The sequence below is a fragment of the Carassius carassius genome, chromosome 34 (genome assembly GCF_963082965.1).
Source record: "Carassius carassius chromosome 34, fCarCar2.1, whole genome shotgun sequence".
NCBI lineage: Eukaryota > Metazoa > Chordata > Actinopteri > Cypriniformes > Cyprinidae > Carassius > Carassius carassius.
In genome coordinates, this window is record NC_081788.1 from 27,997,125 (window position 1) to 28,020,193 (window position 23,069).

The 23,069-nt window shown below is 36.1% G+C and overlaps 3 protein-coding genes across 3 annotated transcripts; 2 read left to right on the forward strand and 1 right to left on the reverse strand.

The window, feature by feature from the left end:
- The first annotated feature begins 583 nt into the window (after positions 1-583).
- On the forward strand, positions 584-7,872 carry LOC132115264 (probable cytosolic iron-sulfur protein assembly protein ciao1). The gene is made up of 7 exons (XM_059523643.1): positions 584-865; positions 1,529-1,677; positions 1,772-1,883; positions 2,028-2,116; positions 2,221-2,416; positions 2,502-2,577; positions 7,418-7,872. Exons 1-7 carry the CDS (start codon positions 718-720, stop codon positions 7,650-7,652), a joined length of 1,005 nt encoding a protein of 334 aa, XP_059379626.1. The 5' UTR covers positions 584-717; the 3' UTR covers positions 7,653-7,872.
- A 757-nt stretch (positions 7,873-8,629) lies between these two features.
- On the reverse strand, positions 8,630-12,087 carry ufd1l (ubiquitin recognition factor in ER associated degradation 1). Its single transcript, XM_059523348.1, has 12 exons — positions 11,934-12,087; positions 11,286-11,418; positions 11,143-11,175; positions 10,938-11,059; positions 10,722-10,852; positions 10,531-10,603; positions 10,382-10,450; positions 9,679-9,747; positions 9,523-9,570; positions 9,306-9,394; positions 9,138-9,219; positions 8,630-8,998 (listed from the first exon to the last, which is right to left on the reverse strand). The coding sequence occupies exons 1-12, from the start codon at positions 11,934-11,936 to the stop codon at positions 8,924-8,926; spliced, it is 927 nt and encodes a 308-aa protein (XP_059379331.1). The 5' UTR covers positions 11,937-12,087; the 3' UTR covers positions 8,630-8,923.
- A 288-nt stretch (positions 12,088-12,375) lies between these two features.
- Positions 12,376-22,687, forward strand: LOC132114950 (cell division control protein 45 homolog). The gene is made up of 18 exons (XM_059523350.1): positions 12,376-12,576; positions 12,868-12,927; positions 13,593-13,685; positions 13,835-13,972; positions 14,049-14,207; positions 14,299-14,357; positions 14,444-14,492; positions 15,461-15,522; positions 15,768-15,818; positions 15,922-16,041; positions 16,354-16,485; positions 18,893-18,991; positions 19,077-19,238; positions 19,347-19,485; positions 20,327-20,410; positions 20,524-20,642; positions 20,720-20,796; positions 22,287-22,687. The coding sequence occupies exons 1-18, from the start codon at positions 12,526-12,528 to the stop codon at positions 22,349-22,351; spliced, it is 1,719 nt and encodes a 572-aa protein (XP_059379333.1). The 5' UTR covers positions 12,376-12,525; the 3' UTR covers positions 22,352-22,687.
- Positions 22,688-23,069: the final 382 nt, after the last annotated feature.

The following is a 23,069-nucleotide window of genomic DNA, read 5'->3' on the forward strand; positions in this document are numbered from 1 at the left end:
AAAAAAAAAAAAAAAAATTAAGGTGAAGAATCGAAACTAGTAACTGATTACATGTAATCTGTATTACGTAATCAAATTACAAAAATTAAGTACTTGTAATTAGATTAAATTAAATTTTAAAATACTCGTAATCAGACTACAGTTACTTTTTTATTGATTACATATTATTCACATAATAGCAATAGATTACTCATAATTTATTGATTCTCCCCCATTCCTCTTTTTCATTTTTGAAATGGTCCTTTTTAAAAACGCCTACCGCTTATTGAGGTTTCAAAATAAATTTAAATAATTAAGGATCACATTTGCATGTCCACAGGTCTGTGACGTCGGTTAATGGTCACGTGACGCAGCTAAACAAATAAAAAAGTTTATTTTTCTATTTTTATTATTATTATTGTTATTTTTGTAAGTGTTTTATTTTGATAGACGATTTTATTATTATTAGCTTTTCAGTGTCCGCTTGAACGCTTTCGCTGCATTCCTCCTGATGGTGGCGCTGTTGCTGCGCTTTTGTGTCAACAGGAAAACGCTGACACAGAAAGCAGGAAGTGAGAAGCTGCTGATAAACACACAAGTCTTGAAGGGCTGACATTTGAAACAGAACCGTGTGAGCTGACGGTGGAGGATTGACATATCATATAATCACAAATATCATACAGGTGTCTGAAATAGGTTGCCAAACGCCAATAAACACCAAAGAAGAAAAAGAAAAAAATGTCTGAAATGAAGGGCGCGCTGGAGCTGCTGCAGAGGGTGAGCGCGCACCCGGACGCGCGCTGCTGGTGTGTCGCGTGGAGCCCGTCGGGCACTCTGCTCGCGTCCTGCGGCGGGGACCGCGCGATTAGAATTTGGGGTAAAGAAGGTAAAGAATAGAACGTCTATCAATATTAAGTTTATATGTACAGTGATGGACAAAAAGCAAATAATACAGGCTACGCAACAACACCCTACGCACTGCTTATATTAGTTTAAAATTTTTTGCATTTTTTTTTTAATGTTTTTGATGTCACACCAAAAGCGTATTTATATGATCAAAAGTTAAACCAAAATATTCTGAAATATTACAGTATAAAATAAGTGCTATATATATACATTGATATATGATTGATGTCACACCAAAAGCGTATTTATATGATCAAAAGTTACACCAAAATATTCTGAAATATTATTACAGTATAAAATAAGTGCTATATATATATATACAATTTTAAATTTAATTTATTAACATGACAGCAAAGATGTATTTTCCAGACACCTGTAGACTGGAGAAATGATGCTGAAAATTCAACTTTGACATCACATGAACAAAATGTAATTTTAAAATATATTAATATAGAAAACGGTTATTTTAAATTATTACAATATTTTACAGTGTTCTTTACTGTATTGAATAAATACAGTCTTGGTGAACATCTTTCTTCTTTCAAAACAAAAATTGTAAAAAAAAAAAAAAAAATTGTAATTATTCCAAACTCTTGTCTAATTTTTCTTGTTTGTGTCTTACGTGTCTGATGTTTATTCTCAGGGGACAGTTGGGAGTGTAAGTGTGTCCTGGCCGATGGACACCAGCGTACGGTCAGAAAGGTGGCCTGGTCTCCCTGCGGGAAATATCTGGCATCAGCCAGCTTTGATGCCACAACATGCATCTGGAAGAAGACGAATGATGATTTTGAGGTAACATCATAGTTTCAGACCCTTTTAAAAATCTAGGATGTGACATCATTAACATCTTGTCTGACTGACATGTCCGTCATGTGTGTGTTTACAGTCCCTGACAGTGTTAGAAGGTCATGAGAATGAGGTCAAGTGTGTGGCTTGGGCTCCATCTGGAAGCTTACTAGCCACCTGCAGCAGAGACAAAAGTGTTTGGATCTGGGAAGGTGTGTCAGGAATGAATAGTCTCTCTATAGCAAAAATACAAACCTTTTTATCATTTAGAATGACGAAAGTTTGCTGTAGTGTCTTGACTTATAGTTGTTATTAAGATTACTATCATTTGTTTTAAACTCTTATTTTCCTTCTAGTGGACGAGGAGGATGATTATGAGTGTGTAAGTGTTGTGAATTCACACACGCAGGACGTGAAACATGTCGTTTGGCACCCAACGCAGGAGGTATAAAATCCACAAACGTCTTATCCAGAACTCTCATTCTTAATATTTTCACACACATAAAGACCAGCCGTTTTTCTAAAGGTGAAACTGATGTTCTTTTGCAGCTTCTCGCGTCAGCCAGTTATGACAACAAAGTGTGTATTTATAAAGAGGAGGATGATGACTGGGAATGTAGAGCCACATTAGAGGGTCACGAATCCACGGTTTGGAGTCTGGCCTTTGACCCTGAGGGACAGAGATTGGCGTCTTGTAGCGATGATCATACCGTGAAGATCTGGAAGCAGTCGACGGCTGGAGATGGTAAGAGAGAGTGTTAGGATTTTACTCTATATTGCTATTTAAGTGTGTAATTCTTGGCTCAGCTGTGATGGTGATTTTGTCGCAGGTTCATCGGTTGAGTCCTGGAAGTGTCTTTGTACCTTGTCTGGATTCCATGGAAGAACAATATATGATGTTGCATGGTAAGATGCACTGTGTTGACTTTAAAGGAACACTCTACTATTTTTGAAAATAGTCAAGTCAAGTCACCTTTATTTATATAGCGCTTTAAACAACATACATTGCGTCCAAGCAACTGAACAACATTCATTAGGAAAACAGTGTGTCAATAATGCAAAATGATAGTTAAAGGCAGTTCATCATTGGATTCAGTTATGTCATCTCTGTTCAGTTAAATAGTGTCTGTGCATTTATTTGCAATCAAGTCAACGATATCGCTGTAGATGAAGTGACCCCAACTAAGCAAGCCAGAGGCGACAGCGGCAAGGAACCGAAACTCCATCGGTGACAGAATGGAGAAAAAAAACAGGCTCAGTTGGGGGGGCCAGTTCTCCTCTGACCAGACGAAACCAGTAGTTCAATTCCAGGCTGCAGCAAAGTCAGATTGTGCAGAAGAATCATCAGTTTCTTGTGGTCTTGTCCTGGTGGTCCTCTGAGACAAGGTCTTTACAGGGGGTCTGTATCTGGGGCTCTAGTTGTCCTGGTCTCCACTGTCTTTCAGGGATGTAGAGGTCCTTTCTAGGTGCTGATCCACCATCTGGTCTGGATACGTACTGAATCCGGGTGACTGCAGTAACCCTCTGATCTGGATACAGACTGGATCTGGTGGCTACGGTGACCTCAGAATAAGAGAGAAACAGACAAATATTAGCATAGATGCCATTCTTCTAATGATGTAGCAAGTACATAGGGTATTATGGGAAGTGTTCCCGGTTCACCTAATTAATGCAGCCTAAAAATCCTTTAACGGATTTGGATATTAAAAGCATATTAGTATGTTATGTATAAGCCAGGTTAAAGAGATGGGTCTTTAATCTAGATTTAAACTGCAAGAGTGTGTCTGCCTCCCGAACAATGTTAGGTAGGTTATTCCAGAGTTTAGGCACCAAATAGGAAAAGGATCTGCCGCCTGCAGTTGATTTTGATATTCTAGGTATTATCAAATTGCCTGAGTTTTGAGAACGTAGAGGATTATAATGTAAAAGGAGCTCATTCAAATACTGAGGTGCTTAACCATTCAGGGCTTTATAAGTAATAAGCAATATTTTAAAATCTATACGATGTTTGATAGGGAGCCAGTGCAGTGTTGACAGGACCGGGCTAATATGGTCATACTTCCTGGTTCTAGTAAGAACTGTAGCTGCTGCATTTTGGACTAGCTGTAATTTGTTTACTAAGCGTGCAGAACAACCACCCAATAAAGCATTACAATAATCTAACCTTGAGGTCATAAATGCATGGATTAACATTTCTGCATTTGACATTGAGAGCATAGGCCGTAATTTAGATATATTTTTGAGATGGAAAAATACAGTTTTACAAATGCTAGAAACGTGGCTTTCTAAGGAAAGATTGCGATCAGATAGCACACCTAGGTTCCTAACTGATGATGAAGAATTGACAGAGCAACCATCAAGTCTTAGACAGTGTTCTAGGTTATTACAAGCAGAGTTTTTAGGTCCTATAATTAACACCTCTGTTTTTTCAGAATTTAGCAGTAAGAAATTACTTGTCATCCAGTTTTTTATATCGACTATGCATTCCATTAGTTTTTCAAATTGGTGTGTTTCACCGGGCCGCAAAGAAATATAGAGCTGAGTATCATCAGCATAACAGTGAAAGCTAACACCATGTTTCCTGATGATATCTCCCAAGGGTAACATATAAAGCGTGAAGAGTAGCGGCCCTAGTACTGAGCCTTGAGGTACTCCATACTGCACTTGTGAACGATATAATACATCTTCATTCACTGCTACGAACTGATGGCGGTCATATAAGTACGATTTAAACCATGCTAATGCACTTCCATTAATGCCAACAAAGTGTTCAAGTCTATGCAAAAGAATGTTGTGGTCAATTGTGTCAAATGCAGCACTAAGATCCAATAAAACTAATAGAGAGATACACCCACGATCAGATGATAAGAGCGGATCATTTGTAACTCTAAGGAGAGCAGTCTCACTACTGTGATTCGGTTTAAATCCTGACTGGAAATCCTCACATATACCATTTTTCTCTAAGAAGGAATATAATTGTGAGGATACCATCTTTTCTAGTATCTTGGACAGAAAAGGGAGATTCGAGATTGGTCTATAATTAACTAGTTCTTTGGGGTCAAGTTGTGGTTTTTTGATGAGAGGCTTAATAACAGCCAGTTTGAAGGTTTTGGGGACATATCCTAATGACAATGAGGAATTAATAATAGTCAGAAGAGGATCTATGACTTCTGGAAGCACCTCTTTTAGGAGCTTAGATGGTATAGGGTCTAACATACATGTTGTTGGTTTAGATGATTTAACAAGTTTATACAATTCTTCCTCTCCTATGGTAGAGAATGAGTGGAACTGTTCCTCAGGGGGTCTATAGTGCACTGTCTGATGTGATACTGTAGCTGACGGCTGAATGGTTGCAATTTTATCTCTAATAGTATCAGTTTTAGAAGTAAAGTAGTTCATAAAGTCATTACTGCTGTGGTGTTGGGAAATGTCAACACTTGTTGAGGCTTTTTTTTTCGTTAATTTAGCCACTGTATTGAATAAATACCTGGGGTTATGTTTGTTTTCTTCTAAAAGAGAAGAAAAGTAATCGGATCTAGCAGTTTTTAATGCTTTTCTGTAGGATAGGTTACTTTTCCACCAAGCAATACGAAATACCTCTAGTTTGGTTTTCCTCCAGCGGCGCTCCATTTTTCGGGCTGCTCTCTTTAGGGTGCAAGTTTGCTCATTATACCATGGTGTCAAACTGTTTTCTTTAACCTTCCTTAAGCGTAAAGGAGCAACTGTATTTAAAGTGCTAAAAAAGAGAGAGTCCATAGTTTCTGTTACATCATCAAGTTGTTCTGAGGTTTTGGATATGCTAAGGAATTTGGATACATCAGGAAGATAACTTAAAAAGCAGTCTTTTGTGGTTGAAGTTATGGTTCTTCCATACTTGTAACAAGAAGTAGAATTCACAATTTTGGCTATATGAAGTTTGCACAAAACTAAATAATGATCTGAGATATCACCACTTGGCTACATAATTTCAACACTATCAACATCAATTCCATGTGACAGTATTAAATCTAGAGTATGATTTCGACAATGAGTAGGTCCTGAAACGTGTTGTCTAACCCCAATAGAGTTCAGAATGTCTATAAATGCTGATCCCAGTGCATCTTTTTCATTATCAACATGGATATTAAAATCACCAACTATTAAAACTTTATCTGCAGCCAGAACTAACTCGGATGTAAAATCACCAAACTCTTTATGGTGCCCTGGTGGCCTGTATACAGTAGCCAGTACAAACATAACAGGGGATTTATCCTTAACATTTGTTTCTTTGGATAATGTTATATGAAGTACCATTACTTCAAACGAGTTATACTTGTAGCCTGCCCTCTGAGAAATCCTGAAAACATTGTTATAAATTGAAGCAACACCTCCACCTTTGCCTTTTAGACGCGGCTCATGTTTATAACCGTAATCTTGGGGGGTGGACTCATTTAAAATAATGTAATCATCAGGATTTAGCCAGGTTTCTGTCAAACAGAGCACATCTAGATTATAATCAGTGATCATATTATTTACAAAAAAATTGTAGAAAGGGATCTGATATTCAATAAGCCAAGCTTTATCATTTGTTTATCCGTATTGCATCTGTTTTTTATTTGTTGAACCTCAATTAAATTGTTAATCTTAACTTGGTTTGGATGTTTTTTGTATTTTCTAGTTCGGGGAACAGACACAGTCTCTATAGTGTGATATCTAGGTGAAAGAGTCTCTATGTGCTGAGAATTAGCTGACCTCTGTGACGTGAGGCAGCTAGCAGACGGTCGGTTTAGCCAGTCTGTCTGCTTCCTGACCTGGGCCCCAGTTAGTCAAGTATAAACACTAAGACTATTTGCCATACGCTAATTTTCCAACTCTCCTAGAGTTAAACTGTTGAGTTTTACTGTTTTAAAACCATTCAGCCGATCTTCAGGTCTGGGGGGTAGCATTTTTAGCTCTTTTTAACCCTTTGGTCATTATTAAGCGAGATGCTTACAGTGGAAAATGAGCCTATTTTCAAAAATAGTGGAGTGTTCCTTTAAGTCTTAACCCTATAAAGCGTACTGTATTCAATTTGATATGTGAATTTCTAAGGCCTCTATATTATCAACATGATCACACCTTCTGTCTGACTGATAGTTTAGACTTTTTTTTTTTTTTTTTTTTTAGCAATTAAAGCCTTTTAGTGCACTGTAATTGTACAAATATCCACTTCAGCTGGTTATTAAAGTGATACTCCACCCCAAAATGAATATTTTGTCATTAATCACTTAACCTCCATGTTGTTCCAAACCAGTAAACGCTTTGTTCGTCTTCGGAACACAATTTAAGATATTTTGGATGAAAACCGGTAGGCTTGAGACTGTACCATAGACTGCCAAATAAATAACAGTGTCAAGGTCAAGGAAAGTATGAAAAGCATCATCAGAATAGTCCATCCGCCAACAGTGATTCAACCGTAATGTTATGAAGCAAGAAAACAAAAATAACGACTTAATTTAACAGATCCTCTCCTCTGTGTCTATCCAAATCAGCATAGTGCCATTTTGACAAATCTGAGCTGTACGTAGATGGCGTACGCACTTCTGTATCAGCCACACCACAAGGATACCTTTTTTACGTGCATTTACGCTTTGGTTTTGAAAGCATCGGCGCAGCACGGCTGACACAGAAGAGCGTACGCCATCTGTGTACAGCCAAAGTCACAGCTCAGATTTGCCAAAATGGCACTACAGTCATTTTTCTTAATTTTGACGTTCTCTCATGTTAGGTGTCGTCTGACCGGTGCCTTGGCCACAGCATGTGGTGATGACAGAGTCCGAGTATTCAAAGAAGACCCCACCGCTGACCCAGAGCAGCCCGTCTTCTTCATGTCAGCCCATGTGCCCAAAGCCCACACTCAGGACGTCAACTGCGTGTCCTGGAACCCGAAGGAGACGGGGCTGCTGGCCACCTGCAGTGACAACGGAGAGTTTGCCATCTGGAATTACAGCTCTGATTCCTGAGCTGTGGAATGACACTCGATCAAACAAGAGCACTGAAGGAGTTTCATGGCTCATAATGGGGAACAGTAGCTGTTCTTATTCTGAGTGTGTTGGCAGCACCGGAGGAATGATTCGAAAGACAATACACTTTTTAACTCGCCTAATTCTCTGCTAGTGTTTTTGATGGGTCAGTTGTAACTTATCAGAATTTCTTTTGACAGAATGGATTTATTTTAGCTTTATCCGTCATGTATTGCGTGCCATTGTAAAGACTAAGTCTGTCTTTCACAGCCTCATTTTCAATGATGTTAAATGAATATGGTGTCTAACCCAACTAAGATGTAAACAAGTTAAAACACACCATGATACAATCATAATGGATGTTTATGGGGAATTTGTGAAGGTTCAAATGTAAATATGCCATTTTTTAAAGTGCTTTTCTTTCCAAAAATTTGTTTGAGCTGTAAAATATCCTTTTCGCAGTGTAATTTCTACTTCTGAGTTACTGACAAAATATTGTATATTTTAGCAATTGTATCACGAGCTGGCGTTTAAAAATGTCTTGTGGTTATACTTTCACTTAAACTGTGTTGAAATTATTTTCTGCCGTCAATATCTTTCCCATTTAAAATGGTTCTTTTCACAGGTATTAACTGATAGACTCGAGTGGTGAGGATTATTGTGATGTTTTAATCAGCTGTTTGGACTCTCGTTCTGACGGCACCCATTCACTGCAGAGCATCCACTGGTGAGCAAGTGATGGAATGCAACATTTCTCCAAATCTGTTCCCATGAAGAAACAAACTACATCTGGGATGGCTTGACGTTGTAAATTGAGCAAATTTTCATTTTTGGGTGAACTATTCTATTAAGTCATATGAACTAATGATGTCACCTTTCATAAAACTCTTACAAAAATATGTTGCTCTAAGTATGAAGCAGAAGGTATATGATAAAAACTCATCCTGAAGTAAATAAAGAACAAGTCTTATGAAATGCAGGGAGATCTTTATTTAAATAATTCAAATTATTATGCATATAAATGTTACTGAACAAGTGTTTGGTCACTGTTTTGTGTTTTCTAATATATGAAAAAAGAGGGGATTCAGTACACCAAACAATTTGTAAAACATCATTTGTTATGTGCAGCGAAACATCAGTCAGGTCCTAATGGAAATCCAGATGTGTGTCATCAAATAACTGTCTATGTTGAGAGTATGGTAGTTCAAAAAGAGCACAGATAATCAAACATTAGTTGACTTTCTGTGTCCAGGTCGATAGTATGTGTGTAATCAGGGTTTTCTGTCTTTCTTGCGAAGGGACTGTCCTTCCCCAGAAAAAGCAATGAAGTTACTGGCTGCATCATCCTGGAGACAAGAAAACATGATTCAAATCAGAAGAGATATGCAAAACCTCTACTTCTTGTATAGCAGTGACAATTTACTTAATTTGTGAATGTAGAAATGTTGATTTGTTTAAATACTAAATATTCTTTGCTCCACTTACTGGTTCAGTTTTTCGGGGCTGTTGTCTGGAGTTACGGATGAAGGTGATCCTCCCGATTTTAAAATCATAGTTAGGAATTCCTCTGTATAAAATATTTATGAAAAGAAAAATAGCAATTAAATGAAAGTTCAGCTTAGATGGTGAGAATGAGAGATGGTGGGTGGGTACCGTTTGATGTCACTGGGATCGAGGGGTGCTGGACTCGGCTCAATGCCTTTCTTCTTCCCATCTAGACGATTCCCAGAACCGGTAAAGGCCTGTGGAGAAAAACGCCAAGATATTATTCGAAGTGAACAAGTCTTAATTCTATCAAGGTAACATTTTATTTCATAACATATATGAAAGTGCATGAGACTGGAGTAATGAAAATCATTGTTTGACTTACTCTGAAACCCATGTCCATCTCATAGTTACTTGGATCCGTCTCCTCTTCCTAATGCAGAATGGTAAACACGAGCATTAAAAATAACATGCATGTGAATTAGAATCATAATATTGTGTTGTAGTGTGATGTAAAGGATTTCTGTTTGTCAAAACATACTGTTGGTTCTTCAGGACGCTGCATGTATCTCTCTGGTTCTTTGTATCCAAGAGGAGCATCAAAGTCCACCTGAAAGACAAACATTGTGGAATTAGAGATACACTGATGTATTCAGTAAATGTAGAGCACCATTCAAAAGCTTGGGTCAGTAAGATTGTTTTGTTTGTTTGTTTTTTAAGTCGTCTGCTCACCAGGGCTGCATTCATTTGATAAAAAACAGTAAATTCAGTTAAGCTGAAATATTATTAAAATTGGAAATAACTGTTTTCTAAATATATTTTAAAATGCAATTTATTTCTGTGAAGTCAAAGCAGAATTTTCAGCATCATTCCTCCAGTCTTCAGTGTCACGTGATCTTCAGAAATCATTCTAATATGCTGATTTGCTGCTCGAGAAACACTTATCAAAAACAGTTGTGCTACTTCATATTTTTGTGGAACTGTGATCCATTTTCTTTAATGAATGGAAAGTTCAAAAGAACAGCTTTATTTGAAATAGAAATCTATGAAATGGAAATAAATGTCTTAACATAACAATTTTGATTAATTTAATGCATCCTTGTTAAATAAAACTATTAATTTCTTTCTTTCAAGTCCTACTGACCCAAACATTTTGATCAGTAGTTTATATCAGGTATATAGCATGTCAGGTATTATTGTGTGCTCGTATATTATGTGAACCATGTAAAAACAAGCATCCCTACATTCATGTCACACTCAATGATGGACACAGCCTTGTCTGGTTTGGTTTCCATGACACGTAACTCATAAATCTGGAAGACAGAAATTTCTGGTTTAGTGCATTAGGGTTTTTACCGCATATATCATTACACTGAGTAACAGATATAATCACCTTTTCATTATAATTGATAGCGATCACGTCTCCTGTGGTCAAACAGGCGAAATTCCTCAAAGCGTTCTCTAGTCTGAAAAAAAAGAAAGAACATTTTTAATAAACCAGAACATTCAGATTTAGATATTAGTTGTTACAAAGTTAAATATATAAATATTTTTGTGTAAAAGGTGCATGGTATGTTAACATACACAGCTTTAGGATTTGTGATATCCAGGAAGTCTGGACTCTGCGGCTGGAATTTGGAGTATGTGGCAACCATGAGATTCACACTCTCCACCTGGACCAAACCACCCTCCTCCAACAACAAGTTCTGCATCATCTGAGGACAAAATCAAACCAATAATGTGACAAAAGCAAAGAGCCTGTGAGATCCAGTACGAGTCGATCTGCTGTATGTGTTCTACCCAGTGAGGGAGGTAACAGATGCCTTCATCTGCCACAAACTCCAGAACACCGCAGTGTGTCATTCTGTCTGAATTCTTGTTAGTGAGTTTGAACAGCATGGGGTATGTGATGTTAAGTCTGCCTGAAATGTAAACCACATAAGATAATCACCAGACATGATAGGAAATACAATTTTTCATTTTTAATTAAATGGATGTAACTTACTTAGCTGGTCCAAAGCAGACGGGGGCATAATTACTGAAAGTACAACATAATATCGAAATTAGAATCGACTAAATACATTGTATTTCTAGTAGCTTTGCTTGCAGTGTTGAAACATCTTTACAGTATTATAGACCGTGACATACTCTTTCCTCCTTTCTCCACATCTGAACGGTCGTTGGGTCCCGCCAGCATGGATACAGAATAACACCGGTACTGAGTGGAGAAACGGTTCTGGAAAACCCGGCCCACATGGGGCTCAAACATGTTGAAGGAGAACTGATTGTAGAGGGAGAGAGGGTTAAAATAGACTAAACACAAACCTTGAGTGTGTGTGTGTGTGTGTATGTATGTATGTATGTATGTATGTATGTATGTATGTATGTATATATATATATATATATATATATATATATATATATATATATATATATATATATTCACACATATATTCACACATATAAACGCATATAAACACACACTCTCATTTATATTTAGACCAAGAGTTTAAGATCAAATAATAACAAATGCAATAATGCTGCAACTGTTATTGCTACACTTTTATGATATTATCTCCTTATGCTAAAATGTTTATGTATCAAAAAATTCCTGTTTCATGAATAAATGTAAATGTCATTTCAACAAACATCCAATCTCGTGATTTCTGCTACAGTGACAGTGCAGCTTTCTATTGCTTTTAGCTTAGCATTAGCTAGCAAGTACTTATAGTCATCACGATAAAAGGCGTCAGGCTAAAAGGCAGATTTAAAGGTATCTTAAAATCGATTACACACCATTTTGGCGCTTGATCTGCCTGACAGCAGAATATCAGCAATGATGAGAGAATTCCGAGGACAGCTCCACACAAACACAGCAGCGCTGTTTTCAGTGCGAAGTGCGAGAAGTAGGACGTGACGCAACAAAACAACAACGCGTCATCCCAAACTTTCGCCAATCACATCTCTCTTTCATGCGTCGGTGCACGCCCTATACATGAAAATGGTTAAATCAACATGAAATGAAATAATTATAATAACTTCTCAATAAATTTGTAAAATCTTTTTTAAGAGATTGTTGTTTTTTATTACCTTGTTTTGTGCTATAGTTTATTTGACTAGTTCTGTGTATCGGTATCTGATTGGACAGAAGAGCCTCTTGCTCTCGCACGCCATTGGCTATTGTGTCCATCTGTTACTCTCAAGTCGTTATTCGATTGGTTATTTCTGCAAAGGCGGGACTAAATGTGCAAGAAGCAAATTTGGCGCCACAGACGAAACACGGAAACCCTGAGTGGAAAACAATAAGGAGTTTGTTACAAACCGCGAACAAACTCAGAAGTTATAGTCTTGTTTTATATTTTTACATTTTTTAAGCTTCATTTGAAACATGTTTGTGACCGATATTCGAAAGGAATTTTATGATGTTGTCGTTAATCAGGTGCGTGCTTGTGTTCGTTTAAGTCACAAAACCATTACTGTTAATATTTACTAAATAGCTAACGTTACTCATTTTTAAAAGTACTATTGATACTCCAAATTAAATATTATAAAGTACGTATTAATTTGTAATATATTAATACTGTATTTGATATTTTACTGCTTGTGTGTAACACGTGAAGTTCATAGTACAAACTATTTACTTGCTGTTAAAAAAACATAGGCCTATTCAGAAACTATTTTGACTTTCTCAGAGGTGTGTCTTTTATCTTTCTTGTTTTTATATCATTAGAGAGTGGCCCTGTTCGTGTCTCCTGATATTGATGCTTTGTGTGCCTGTAAAGTTCTGCAGGTTAGTGATGCCATAAACTCGTGTGCTAAAGTAACATTAAGAATGAATGTTATAATTTTACAACCTACACATGTACAAAGATATCCAAAAGGATCATTATAATGTAATGGTGCATAGAAGGAAGTATGATAAAGTTGTGTTGATATTCAGCTGGCTGTGTAGAACATTTTAGAGATCACACATGGTTGGTTAGTCTGTTTAGAGCAGGGGTTTTCAATCTTTTAGATGTTTTGGATCATCTATGTCAATGTGTGAAAAATCCGAAAATTTAAAAGGATTCTATATATTTTAATATATAAAGACCTAAATAATACTGTGAAAATTATTAATAATATTCAAAAATATTTGTGAATTTTTTTAGTGTCTATTATGTTATGTAATTGCATTATTTTTCTACTTGTTTGTTTTTTTAAATACAATTTTAATCATTTAAAGCTGTTTTTGTTTATTTGGTTATTATTTTAAGTCACATTAGTTTATTTTAATCAAATCTGATTAAGTGTGTTTTAGTTTTAATCTTATTTATTTATTTTTTTCTATGGACCCCCATTACTTTTTGGAGGTTTGAAAACCCCTGCTGTTTTGAAATGAACTATTTCACACAATATTTACTCAAGTGTTCAGCATTTTTAGTCAAAGTATTTGTCTGTGTCTATTCCATCCAGTCTTTATTTCACTGTGATCAAGTCCAGTATACTCTGGTTCCTGTGGCAGGATGGCAGGATTTGGGGACTGCCTTTATGGAGCATAAAGAGCAGGTACCATTCAATGCTCTGCCGTAAATGCTGTCCAATTTCCTGTTTTTAAAACCCAGACTGTTTTAGACTGTTATTTGGTTAGTAGTCCTCAGCTTTTGAGTCTAATCTAAAAGCAATTGTTGTTTGTATCCGTGTGTTTCTTCTTCAAGTACCAGTATTTTGTTTTGATAAACTGTGGAGCAAATGTGGACCTGCTGGAGACCCTTCAGCCTGAGGAAGACTCAGTTTTCTTCATCTGTGACACACACCGACCTGTTGATGTGGTTAATGTCTATAATGACACACAGGTACAACTGTTCAGCACCTGAGCTCTGATGTGTCTTGTTGCAAGTATGCATGATTTCTTGACTTGATCTGCAATAGATTAAGCTCCTGATAAAGCAAGATGACGACCTTGGTGTACCGTCCTACGATGACATCTTCCGTGATGATGAGGAGGATGAAGAAGGAGATGGCGATGATTCTGGAAATGAAAGTGATGGAAGCGCAGAGCCTTCTGGGAAACGAAGGCGTTATGATGAGGCATGTTTGTACATTCATATTCAGTCACACACATGAGTATGTGGATTATTTTTATATTCAGATCTTCTGATGAATGTATTAATCACTTCAGGATGCATTGGAAAGGAGAATAGAACGTCAACGGGCCAGACGGGAATGGGAAGCTCGAAGGTCATTAATTATCACTCCAAATTACACTTGACAGTCCTGACACATTTTTGTGTTAACTGCATTCTGAAGTGTGTTTGTGTTTGCAGGAGAGAGATTCTGTTTGATTACGAGCAGTATGAGTTTCATGGGACATCAGTGAGTAACTGTGATCATTTGACTATATAAAATATAATTTTTGCACGTGTGTATTTTGCTCTGAAATATGCATAAATATAACAATACATAGTGATTAAGTCTTATTCACATGCATATATGTTTTTATTAAAACTTTAAGCAAATAATGCTATTTAGGACTTAAAAAATATAAATTAAATATAAAATATATGAATATAAAAAAAAAACTTCAAATTTTGAAAACTTAAAACGTCTTCAGTTTGATCAAATTTAAGGTCATAAAAATTGCAAACAAAAATCTTTATCATTTTAAGAGGTCTTAAATTTGGGGATGGAAAAACTGGAATCATGATATCTAATTTTAAAAGGGTATGATTTAATTAAATGTAAGCGTTGTACAGGCTCTTGGTTTCTGAGAAGTTCGCAGTCAATGAATACCAAACATTTATGCCAAGCAGATACTTATGATCAAATGTTAATGAGTTATTATGACAGTGCTGTTTTTTATGTTTACACTATAATATGTTGTAATAGTGCATAGTTTATCTTTTTAAACGAGAATCTGGTAGTAAAAGCATATCTTGAGTACTTTAAACTTGCGTATACTTTGTTTTGCAGTTGGATGTGTACCCCAGTCTGTTTAAGTTAAATAGTATGATATATAATAAAATTATCTACATAATTTATTTAGGGATTGTAAGGGTTTGAGCTGTATGGAGTCAGACATACAGTATTAATTTTGTGCACGTCTTAAAAAGCTTTAAATTCCATTGTATAAACTATCCACATACCATATTTTAAAACTAACATGCTCTAAAATATATTTATTGTATAATTTTGTATTGTCAAAAGAGAACTTCTAAATATTTATAAATTATCGGTTAACATAAATAGTCAATGTATCACTTCGTGCTGGTGTTGAATGAACTAAATGAGAAAGCAATATTTTTCCTCAAATTTATATTTATTTTTATTTATTTTATTTTCAGGCAGCACTGGTGATGTTTGAGCTGGCCTGGGTCATGTCTAAAGACACCAAAGACATGCTGTGGTGAGCTTCTTACTTTTTATTACCTCAAGTCACAGTAGAAAAAAAATGATACAATTTGATGTAGGATTCACATAAAAAAATCACAAACAAATGACAGTTAATGCAATTAAATGCAAAATTACCTAGAGAGATTTAAATAGTATTTCCTTATAAAATGTGTTGCAATAATCAGTTTATAACTTTGAAAGACTATTTCTAAAGTGTTTATTTGTTCTCTGAACTAAAACTCACTCTTTGATTGGCAGGTGGAGTGTCATTGGAGTGACAGATCAGTGGGTTCATGATAAAATCCCACAGTAAGAATCTTACTCTTATCTCGGTTCGTCAAGATTAACCTCTTTGAAACATCTGACTTCTGAAGCAGATGTTTTAAGTAACCTATGCATCTTTCTCATACAGCATGAAATATGTGACAGACATCGCCACCCTTCAGCGCCACGTGTCCCGACACAACCATAGAAACGAGGATGAGGAGAACTCACTGTCCATCGACTGCATGAGGATTACGTTTGAATACGAGTATCCTTCTCCACATGAAGTTTGATTTGTTGATTGAGTGTTTGAACAGAATGGTAGCGTACTGCTTACTACATACTGCTTGAAAACAGCATGCTACCTTGTTTCATGCGGTGCATGCTTAATTTCAGTGATTGTCTTGTACTTTTGCTCTTAATTTTGTGTAAAAATGCCTCCGCTTTTATATAATGATGTGCTCTGTGCTCTCACACACGAGGGTGTTCATGCATAGACATAAGGTGATCAATATACATGCACATGCATGATGAAGAGCTCTGTGTAATGAGTGTGTTTGACCCTTGACCCCTGTGTCAGTCTGAGGTTGGTGTTGTATCAGCACTGGTCTCTGTATGAGAGCATCTGTAACTCCTCCTACACGTCCTGCAGCTTTAAACTCTGGTCCATCAACGGACAGAAAAAACTCCAAGAGTTCCTGGCAGACATGGGGTGAGTGGACTGATTTTCTGACTTAATGCTCACAGAAATACTTGGGTTTAATGGTGTAAACTATTTCAGTGTTTCTGCTAAAGCAAAAAGCCATGCATTACGGTCATTTTATCACATTTATGGTTTATTTTTTTTCCTTGTTAACCATGATAAAATCACTTCACTTGCTCATCAATGGATGCTCTGCAGTGAATGGCTGCCGTCAGAATGAGAGTCCAAACAGCTGATGAAAACATCACAATAATCCTTAAATAATCCACAACACATCAGTCCATCAATTAACATTTTGTGAAGCAAAAAGCTGTATTTTTTTTTAAAGAAACACATCAATTTTTTCGGCTAAAATAAGTCATCCTAGCCATAATATTGCTTTCTCCAAAAAGTCATCTTATCTGAATCAGGAGAGAAATATGAACAGATCAAGTACTTTTTACAAGCAAAAACATTCTAAAACAAGTTCTAAACAAAATGTTGGTGGATTTTGAAGTGAGACAACAGAAGAGGACTTCTTCACTGGAGGAAGTGTTATTATGGATTATTATTAGAGACTCCCATTTTATCCAGAAGCTGTGATTTTAATGTTAAAACTCCTTGATGGATTTGTTTCTCACAAACACTCACAAGACCATAATTGATTAACTGGAGTGGTGTGGATTATTGTGATGTTTTTATCAGCTGTTTGCACTCTCATTCTGACGGCACCCATTCACTGCAGAGCATTCGTTGGTTAATAAGTGACGCTACATTTCTCCAAATCTGTTCTGATGAAGAAACAAACTCTTCTACATCCCGAGGGTGAGGATGTTTTCAGGAAGATGTCATTTTGGTTTAACTATTTCTTTAATGTTCAATAAAATTTGATTCTGGCTGTTTTACAGTTTGGTGCATCCAATCACATTTTTATGGAAGCGTATGGGTAGCAATATTCAATTTGGGATGTAATATGCAAAATGACAATGCAATATGTAAAATGACAATGTATTTCTGTATTTACATTTACATTTTCCAATACATTTGTGCAACGTTTGGTGCAAAATGAAAATTAAATTACATAATTTTCATTTGCCATTTCATACACCAGTTTTAATATGTAAAATGAAAACTAATTTTAACGCTTTATAAGTTGCAAAATTAAAATGAAAATGTATTACAGAAATGATTATGTATAACATGTTCAAGCAAAAACTGTGGCAAAATTATCATTTGAATGCTTTTTTTTTCTTAAATGCATTAACACTCACAGTCAAGACACTTACGATTGCATTTTCATTCAATGCCCCGCAATGAATGTAGCAAAATTCAATGTGCACATTGAAAATGCATTCCGAGCCGATCACGTCTCCGCCTCCTCCCGCCATGTCAATCACTGCGTGAACAAGGCGGGGCTTGCAGAAAGTCTGAGACTCAAATCTCAAGAAGAGGATTCAAGTGAGAGAACATGGACAAGACAGTTGGTCCGTGTACGTTTTGATCATTTCAGTTTATGGCTTTAATATTTCATTCGCACTGGTGGGCAGAGCTGAAACGCTGCTTTCATCTGATTGGTCGAATCGCTCCACCTTCAGCTCGGTCTTTTCATTCTTTCAGGCAGAATAAGAGTCAGTGCGAGTGAAGCTCTGTAATGTCTGAAACCACCGCTCACTGTTAATTAGCATAATATTTGAATCAGATGTAGCTGGGCATCTGATTCAAATATTATGCTAATTAACAGTGAGCCGTGGTTTCAGACATTACAGAGCTTCACTCGCACTGACTCTTATTCTGCCTGAAAGAATGAAAAGACCGAGCTGAAGGTGGAGCCATAAACTGAAATGATCAAAACGTACACGGACCAACTGTCTTGTCCATGTTCTCTCACTTGAATCCTCTTCTTGAGATTTGAGTCTCAGACTTTCTGCAAGCCCCGCCTTGTTCACGCAGTGATTGACATGGCGGGAGGGGGCGGAGACGTGATCGGCTCGGAATGCATTTTCAATGTGCACATTGAATTTTGCTACATTCATTGCGGGACACTGAATGAAAATGCAATCGTAAGTGTCTTGACTGTGAGTGTTAATACATTTAAGAAAAATAGCATTTAAATGATCATTTTGCCACAGTTTTTGCTTGAACATGTTATACATATCTAATCATTTCTGTAATACATTTTCATTTTAATTTTGCAACTTATAAAGCGTTACAATTAGTATTCATTTTACATATTAAAACTGGTGTATGAAATGCCAAATGAAAATTATGTAATTTAATTTTCATTTTGCACCAAACGTTGCACAAATGTATTGGAACATGTAAATACAGAAATGCATTGTCATTTTACATATTACATTCCAAATTGAATATCGCTACCCATATGCTTCCATAAATTTTAGCGTTAGAAATGTCATTTTAATAGTAATTTTTCCCCCAGTCTCCCACTCAAGCAGGTGCGACAGAAGTTTAACTGTATGGATATGACGATTAAAGAGAACCTGCGTGAAGTCATCGAGGAATCAGCCAATAAATTCAGGTGAGAGCGCGTCAAAAGTAAGATTGCACTTGCAGTAGTCAGTATCTGTCATGTTTAAACTTTTACTTGGCTTTTTCCACCTCAGCATGAAAGACATCCGTGTGCAGACGTTCGCCGTAAACTTTGGCTTTAAGAACCGGTTCCTGGCCAGTGATGTAGTTCATGCTGCAGCTGCTCTGCTGGAGAACGTGGAGAAGGATGAAACGTCAGCGGACAACTTCATCAAAGCTCTGGACTGTCTGTCCAGGTATGAAGCAGGGTTTTATAGTTCTAGTTATTTTCATAGATATTGTAAAGTGTCAGTATGGTTTTTAGTGGCAGATTTTACTCTCTTTTCTCATCGGTGACTCTGCAGGAGTAATCTAGAGCGGTTGCATTTAGGCATTGATCTGGCCAAGAAGAAACTGAAGGCCATTCAGCAGACCGTGGCGAGCTGCATCTGCACTAACCTTATCCTCTCACAGGGGCCTTTCCTCTATTGTCATTTACTGGAGGTATGGATCAAATCAGATCTCTTCAAGTTGACATTTCTGGAGTGGAGCAAATTAATTATTTCGTTATTGAGTGATCCTCTGCTTCCTCTTGGTTATAATAATCATGTCATTTCCATCTTAAAAGTCTTCGTTTTCCATCTTCATGATGGAAAAGTGAATCTTTAAAGTGAATTTCACTGCACGACTGTAGAGTTCAAAAATGATAAAGGCTTTAAAGTAGTATAAGTATGTTTAGAAAATGTGCATCATAGACGACCTGCCCTCACTGGGTTAAGGGGGTCTCTGTCACATTTTTCACCCACGATGAGTCTGCATCCATGTTCTCTGCAAGCACTGTGAGTTTGGGTCACTTGTAACATGCAAATGATAACATTATATGTTTTCTGTTCTGTAAAATAAGATTTTTTTTCTTACTCTTCAAAACTCTTATTGTAATGCATTAGTATTTTAACAATAGTTTTTTTTTATTATATAATAAAGTAAAAACTATTATTATCGTTAAACACTCATTTATAGTATAATCATATTACTGTAGTAATGTTTGATTTAATTTTGTAATTTAGTAAAATATAAACAAAATTGTTATTAATAATATATCTTAAAGATACTTTACACACACACACACACACACACACAAAATTAATTATACAAAAATATATTAATTAGTTATAATTAATATTTTATAAATAGAAAATTATTTAATCTTTAACTCTGCCTAATTCTCTTGTTACACAAAACAAAATAAAAATTTTGTAATGGTATGAGGGTGAATAAATAATGACCGTTGTCTGTAATTCCTGTTATTGTGTATCCAATTGATTTATTTTTGTCCTGTTTGTAGGGAACACCAGATGTGAAGCTGTTTTCTAAACCTCTGGCTCTGACCCTTCTCTGCAAATATCTGCTCAAAGCATTCGTCTGCTCCGTAAGTACAACCCTGAATGAAAGAAGTCATTTGTTGTGATGTGTCTGTGGAGTTTGTCAGCAGTCACATTAAGAACGGTAAGCACATGGCAGTTGTGTGTATGTTTTTGTTAGACGAGGAACAAGCGCTGTAAGATTCTTCCATTGATCATGGCGGCTCCTCTGGATGTGGAGAAGGGAACTGTGATCGTCCTGGGAATTCCACCAGAATCAGAAACCTCAGACAAGAAAAAGTGAGTTTGTTTCATGCAGAGATGTTACGTTCGCCAGTTAGATCATGTTAAAACAACAATTTTTCATTTCCTTCAAGTTTCTTTGGCCGGGCTTTTGAAAAGGCAGCTGAGAGCACCAGCTCGAGAACTCTACACGATCATTTTGACACTTCAGGTACGTCACTGCAGCACAGCATCATGGGCTGTGATCGAGCGCAGCACAAATCAACCACTAGAGGACAGAGCAGATCAGAGCTTCTGTAACATCTTTCTGCTCTGACCGCTGCTGTGTGTGTGTGTGTCTGTGTGTGTCTGTGTGTGTGTGTGCGTGCGTGCGTGGGGCTAGAGTTTGGATATCAATTTGCAGTGAGTAGTAAATATTTCTGAAGAGATTAAGAAAAGGAATAAGTAGGAAGCAAATATTGTGATATTTCAACAACTTTTATAGTTTTTATTAATATTTTTAAATAGTTATAGTATTTTACTTTTGCCTTTTTATTAGTTTAATAATTTTTTTTAATGTCTAGTTTTTATTTTTATTTCAATTTGTATTATATTTATTGCAATTTATTACATTTTTATTATTTATTTAGTAAATCAAATCAAACTAAAAACAAATTTAGAAATGTGGCTCATGCACACATTCAATCTTTTAACCATATCCAAACACACGACTCCGACGTCTGTGTTTACATTAACTTCCACTCAAACTATAATGATTTCAACTTTTTTGACCCTCGGGTTATGAATAGCCATATAAAAAAACTATTAGTGCTGACAAAAATAGTTTAGCAGCAGCACCAGCTCTTAAAGCAGCCAAAATAAACTAATAACAGCTGCTGTAATGTATTTTCATCAAAGAACAAAAGAAAAGAAAAGAGCAAATGAGTAACTGTTGTAGCTTTAAGGATCCATCTATATTTAATTTAGAATATTATTATATGATAACTTTATTCATTTTCTGTAGATTTCCTACTTGCTGAAGGGCACGGGTAGCCAAGTATGACATTTATTATAATGGGTTTGTGTGTAGATTGTTTTAAGTTCACTGAAATTGTAAGTTATTGTACTGTAATGTTGAATGACCGTTTCCTAGAGACAACATTAGTATTGTTATTAGTGATACTTCTCTTCAGTCATAAAGTATTAAATATTAAAAATATACTGTTTTTTGTTGTTTCTACATTAATTTGAAGATTGAATGTGAAATTATTGCAATATAAAGGTATATTTAAAAACTTCATTGTTAGGTGTGATTAATCACGATTAATTTCAGGAATGTGTTTTTTTTTTTTTTTTTTTTTTTTTTATCAACTGACAGCACTGAAAGCTATTTATAAAATTCACATTTGATAGTTGTATGGCTTTAATGCTCACCAGATGTGATTTATTACAGCATGTCACACTACTGGACACCAGTGCCACACTTAATTTCAAAGCCAAATTTAAGCAATTCTGCTTGTTAAGCTGAGGTATTGTGACCGAACATTTTGCAATAATTGTGCAGTATTACCACTTAAGTTATTTAACATGCACATTCACTCGTTCTGCCAGAGTCTCGTAGATTTTTCCCATCATCTCCAGATGCACTCATGTACATTTATCAACATGCCGCAACAGGTTATGTGAAGATCTCTCTCTCTTTCTCTCTCACACTCTCTGCAGTTATTGAGCTAAAGATGGAGGACAGAGGGAAGTTTCTGGATGCCCTCATCACCCTGTTGTCATAAAGGCCTACTGCATGCTGGGAAATGACTATCAAACTACCACAGAAACTCTGGACATGTATTTGTGTGTTTAGAGTCTGCAAAGAGACTCCACAAGTGAAATTTCACAGCCCTCGAGTAAACATGAGGTTAACTGTGTTCTCAGTCAGTGTGGTGCCAAATACCTTCACTGACCTTCACCTTGACGTTTGCAGCCCTTCATGAAGACTTCAGCTTAACCTCAGAGATCAGCTGGTGTTTTGGTCATGTGCTTCCAAACTTTGTACAGGCCTGATTTAACTGTGTCACTTAGTATGTATTTGTGTGTTATATGTGGATTTAAATAAATGATTTCTATCATCTTTTGAACATGTAGTATTCAGATTGACTTGCAATTCAATTATGGTTTCTTATTAGTTTTTATTTATTTGTAAATTGTAACAACTGTAAGATGATCAGTTATCACTAAAAGTAGGGGTTTTTTTATTATTCAGAAAGTTTGCCACATTTTACTTCCATATTGTGAGGATTGTGAGTGAAACATGACACAAAAAAGCATTTAATTTTTATACGTAGTTAATTGAAGAATCATGTCTTGAAAATGTTTAAAAAATTTAAAGGCCCAGTGGTGTATACTGAATCAAAAAAAAATGGTGCTTATTAAATTGATGACTTTTTATTGGATTTGTTTCTTACAAACACAGCTTTTCACTTGAAGATATTAACTGATTGACTGGAGTGG